At 34.6% G+C, this 5900-nt stretch overlaps 1 protein-coding gene across 1 annotated transcript; it reads left to right on the top strand.

Moving 5' to 3' along the window:
* Positions 2368-4867, top strand: LOC109846590 (zinc finger MYM-type protein 1-like). The gene is made up of 2 exons (XM_020415838.1): positions 2368-4490; positions 4642-4867. The coding sequence occupies exons 1-2, from the start codon at positions 2368-2370 to the stop codon at positions 4865-4867; spliced, it is 2349 nt and encodes a 782-aa protein (XP_020271427.1).

Here is a 5900-nt window from a genome sequence, read left to right on the forward strand (position 1 = left end):
AATTGCAATTCTAATCCAGAAGGCCCCAATTTGGGTCAATTATTATCCTAGATGCTCATTTTAATTAATCTAAATAAAAATTAATATTTGTTTGTTCTTTTATCATATTCATGCAAGTAACAGTGTCAGACTTTAAAGTATCATCAAATTAAAAGTCGTCTTGAAAGTGTTAAAGCAATAAAATATCAAACTCCAAAAATAAGAAATGCTTTATATCAACTAGCAGAAGCTAGTGATGATCCTAAAACAAAAAGTGAAGCAATTCCTTTAGCAACATATATGATTGAAAATTTTGAATTTTTATTAGATATGATTATTTGGTATGATATATTATTTGTAGTTAACACTGTTAGTAAATTTTTACAATATTAAGATATGAATATTGTCATTGCATTAGATCAACTAAAAGGTCTTGTTTCATTTTTTTAATGACTATAGAGAAAATGAGTTCACATCTTCTATGATTCGTGCTAAAGAGATTGCCAATAAAATGAATGTAGAACCAAAATTTCGTGAAAACATGTAATTAGAAGAAAGAAAATTTTGATGAGAATGAAACTAATGTGGTGAAACTTTCACCTGAAGAATCTTTTAAACTTAATTATTTCAACTATATAGTTGATCATGCCATTTAGGTTTGAACAGTTTAAGATATATGAAGATAATTTTGATTTTTTGTATGATGTAGAAAAATTATAATTGCTTGGTGATGATTTTCTAAAAGAAAAATGATTGCATCTTAAATTTTTTTTAAAACATGACATGTCATCTGATATTGATGGTTTAGATTTATTTACAAAACTAAAAGTTTTAAAAGAAATAATGAATCATGAATTAAAAACAGCACTTGAGATACTAAACCTTATAAAAAATTAAATTCTTTTCCCAATGCATGGATAGCTTATAGAATACTACTAACAATACATGTTAGTATAGCTTCAGTAGAAAAAAGTTTTTTAAAATTAAAATTAATAAAATATTATTAACGCTCAACAATGTCTTAAGAAAAATTAAATAATTTGGCAATTTTATCAATTGAAAAGGATTTATTATCAAAACTTGAATATAAAAATTTAATTAGTAACTTTGTATCTCAAAAAGCCAGAAAATTAAAATTTATATAAAATCTATTTTTAAAAACCAGTGGCGGATGTATATAGAGTCTAAGGGGGGCCGTGGCCCCCCCAAAATTTTGGGGAAAAAATATGATAGGCTGAGTAGGTTTAGGTTCCCCCATTTCAAAGCCTCATAAAAAATATGATATACATTCTCTCAGTGACTTAGGTGTGGGGGCCTGGGGCGGATCGGTGCCAAGTAGGATCCGTGAGCGTGCGCTTTTGTTGTAATAGAGTGGGGTGCAGCGGGTCAATTTAGCCCAATGGGAAGGTTTGGAAATGGAGGTTAATTGTAGCCGTCCATTTAGTGTTGGACGGTTCATGATGACGGGATGGCACACGCTTCAAGATCTCGTCAAATTAATTTCCTCCCTTCCGATCTCTTTCTCCTCCATTCTGCTGCAATTTCTGAAAGCCTCATTTCACCAAAAAAAAAAACCCCATCTCTCTCTTTAATTTTTTTAAAGCCCCTCCTCACCATGAAGCTCAAGCTCAAACCCAACACCTCCCAGATTCTCCTGTGAAAAAAATTCAATTTGGGGCTAAAATTTGGGGCTTTTCTCTAGAAGGTGAGTTTTTTTATCAAAGCTCTATATGTGTATTCGCCTATTCGGATCCCTTCAAGAATCAAAATCGTCTAAAAAAACTTAGGAAAGTCTCAAGATCACTATGAAATATTGAAATTTAATCTCTCCAGGGAAAATTCATTTTTTTTGAAAAAAATGGTTAGGGATTCGTTATAGGGCTTGATTCTCTCCATTACCTCTTATCTCTTGCTTATTTTTTTGCTTCTTTTTTCATTTTTGCAGATTCTTTGCTTTGCTTCAAGATCGGGATTTTGGAGCCAGATAGAGGACACGAGTGAATCGGAGTGATCCGTGTTCTGGTAATTATCTTATCTAACATTCTCTTCCATTGATTTGATTTCGTGCTCTTTTCCCCCAATTTCAATTGATTTTTTGGGGTATTCTAGCGATGGATTCTGCTATAGTTTGGATTTAATTTTTGGAAAAATCTGAAATTTCTGTCATTAATCATTTGATGATCGAACAAATGATTGGGGATTGTTTCTCACTTTTACGTTATTATTGGATTCTGCTATAGTTTGGAGTTAAAGTTCTCACTTTTACGTTATTATTGGTAGATTCTATGCCTTGAGAATTAATTGGGGATTGTTTCTTTTCGATCTATTCATATGTGATTGAAATTCTTTACTTGAACTTCACAGGTCCGTGATTAAATTTGAAATAAAATGGGAAAATCCGTTACAATTGATAAGTTTTTCCAAAGGAAGAGAGGAAGTGAATTAGGTCATGCTGCTCCTATAACCCCTTCACTAGCCTCAAATGATAATGATCTTCCATCTGAAAATCCTCCTAAAAGGTTTAGAAATCCAGACGGTGAAGAAGTTGATCTTAATTCCTTAGAGCGTGATCCAGGTTTACGTCGACAAATATGGGAATACCCTCTTGACCAACGGGAGGAGATTCGTCGAGCTTATTTGAATCTAAAGGCATATCAACCTATTCTTCAAGATTATCCATTAAATAAGGATATTAAGCATCCTCGAAGATTTCAATTTACTTGGTACGAGCTTTTTCATTGGTTGGAGTATTCACCGGCTAAAGATAAAGCATATTGCTTTCCATGTTTTCTCTTCAACAAGCCATCGGGGTGCAAAAATCAAACTGCTTTTGTTGTTGATGGTTTTGATAGTTGGAAGAAAGTTCGAAGCGGAAAAGCATGTGCTTTCCTAGGCCATATAGGAAAAGATAATCTATCTTCACTCCATCGTAATGCTGAAAAGGCATGTGAGGATTTGATGAACCAACCGCAACATATATCAAGGCGATTCGACAACTTTAATGCTGGACAAGTTGCAACTAATCGTCTTCGGTTAAGAGCTCACATACTTGTGGTGCGATTGCTTGCACTCCAAGGGATTCCATTTAGAGGCCACGACGAGAAATCTGATTCGTCCAATCGTGGCAATTTTCTTGAATTTTTGGATGTGTTGGCCATGGAGAATGACGAACTTTCAAAGGCAATTGCGAAAGCTCCAAAAAATGCCAAATATACAAGTCATGATATTCAAAAACAAATACTTCATGTGTTTTCAGTAAGAGTGAAAAATGCAATTCGTGAAGAAATTGGAGTTGCCAAGTATTGCATCATTGTTGATGAAGCTCGTGATGAGTCAAAAAAAGAGCAAATGTCTATTGTGTTGCGGTTTGTGGACACTAATGGATTCATTCAAGAACGTTTTTTTGGGCTTGTTCATGTTTCTGATACTGCAGCTTTGACTTTAAAGAACGCTATATATTCTGCTTTGGCTCATTACAATTTGGATGTTCAAAATATTAGAGGTCAAGGTTACGATGGGGCCAGTAATATGAGGGGTGAATTCAATGGATTACAAGCTTTGATTATGAAAGATTGTAAGGCTGCTTACTATGTTCATTGCTTTGCTCATCGGCTACAGTTGGCTCTTGTTGCGGCAGCAAAAAATCTGACTCCCATTCATATGTTTTTTGACAAATTAATTTCTATAGTTAATATGGTTGGTGCTTCTTGCAAGCGTAATGATGAATTGAAGAAAGCTCACGCGGATGACATTGCCCATTTGACTTCTATTAATGAACTCGAGACAGGGTCTGGACTTAATCAAATTGGCACTTTACAACGAGCTGCTGATACACGTTGGAGTTCTCATTTTAGATCATTGTCGGGTTTGATTAGGATGTTCAGTGCAGCATGTACGGTATTGCTCAAAGTTATGGAGGAAGGGCTTCCTTCCCAACGAGCCGATGCAACATCTGTTTATGATGAAATGACTTCATTTGATTTTGTGTTTATCTTGCATCTGATGAGCGAGATTATGGGCATCACAGATTTTCTTTGCCAGACTTTACAAAGTAAGTCTCAAGACATTTCGAATGCAATGGAGCTTGTGTCATCTACAAAAAGATTACTACAAGAGTTAAGGGATGACAAGTGGGATAATTTGCTTGAAAAAGTAAAGTCTTTTTGTGTGGCTCGTAACATTAATATTCCTGATTTTAGTGCTCAGTATGTTGATAGGCGGCGTCGAGCTCGTGGTCATCAAGACATCACCATTGAGCATCATTATCGAGTAGACTTCTTTTATGCCGCGATCGATTCACAAATGCAAGAAATTAATGTGCGTTTTAGTGAAGATGCGACGGAATTGCTCATGCTTAGTTCTGCTTTAAATCCTCAAAATGCATCTGAGGCTTTGAGAATACTAGATATATGCAAATTGGTTGACAAGTTTTATGCACAAGATTTTACAAGTGAAGAAAAAGAGAGCTTGAAGATGCAACTAAATCATTATGAGCATAATGTAGTCAAAGGGTCAGACTTCAAAACTCTTTCAACTATTTCTGAGTTGTGTCAAGCATAATGTAGTCAAAGGGTCAGACTTCAAAACTCTTTCAACTATTTCTGAGTTGTGTCAATGGTTGGTGAAGACTAATAAATCTGCTACATATGACCTCATTTTTAGAGTGATCGTGCTTGTGCTTACTCTTCCAGTTTCTACTGCTACTGCAGAACGATCATTCTCAGCTATGAATATCGTCAAGACTAGGCTTCGAAGCAAAATGGAGGATGCTTTCCTCTCAGACGCATTAATGGTGTTTATTGAAAGAGAAATTGCTAAAAGTCTGAGCATTGATGCTATCATTGAAGACTTTGAAAATTTTAAGGAACGTCGAATTCCTTTTAGTTAGAGAAGTTTTAGTTATAAAAAATTAGATGATGCTTATTTGAATATTTTTAACATAATTTTTGTCTTCCTCTTTTGAAATATTTTGGAGATATTGATGTTGGCTATTCTACTCATTTTATTTGGATTGTGGAGTATCTCTTGTGAATAAAATTATATTAAGAAAAATTTTCATCTATCTTTTGTACACGGCCCCTCCAAAATTGAAATCCTGGATCCGCCCCTGTTAAAAACTAATATATATATTTTTTAAATATTAAGGCCTCAAATATTTTTCTCTGCCTAGAACCTCAAAAATGCTTGAGACGACCCTGTTTAATATTACAAAAGATATTCAACCATCCCATATATTCTGTCGATGCATGGAAGCTACTATAGTACTATAGATGAATATGATACATCACTCAGCGGCCACTGATATCACACGTGAAGCTAGCTACGAGACTCACATGTCTGTAGAAGAGAGAGCGGCCCACGAACATTCAAGCTGTCTCTATTATTTATGCGCATGAAGAGATGATGGCAAACTTTGGAGAAATTTTGGAAAGCAACCCCTTTCCAAAAGTAATTGTAAAAAACAGCCTACATAGTACATACTTCAAAATTATTTGTCAAAAACGATTCAGTTTCAGCCAGTTGGCTGAAACTTAGTCGTTTTTTGGCGAAAAAGATATCTGGTTTTTAGCAAATAATTTTAAAGTAGGTTGTTTTTTACAATTACTTTTGGAAAGTGGTTGCTTTCCAAAATTGTCCGGCAAACTTTATGTAAATACTTACGGTTAAGGTATATATGCAGTACATATGAATTGCCGCTCATAATTAATTTCGTACAGCATCTGCCTCATTAATAAACCACCCCAAAAAAGAAATGAATAGAGACCAGGTGATATAATACAAACATTTCAATTCGTTCTCCTCAACAGTGACGGAGCCGAGAATTTCAGGGGGGGGCCAAAAAATTTAATAATTAAAGCAATGTCGCATACGTATTCTGCTCTATTAATTAGTATCTAAACTTTATTGATTACATAACGAGA

Source organism: Asparagus officinalis, chromosome 7 (assembly GCF_001876935.1).
Source record: "Asparagus officinalis chromosome 7, Aspof.V1, whole genome shotgun sequence".
NCBI lineage: Eukaryota > Viridiplantae > Streptophyta > Magnoliopsida > Asparagales > Asparagaceae > Asparagus > Asparagus officinalis.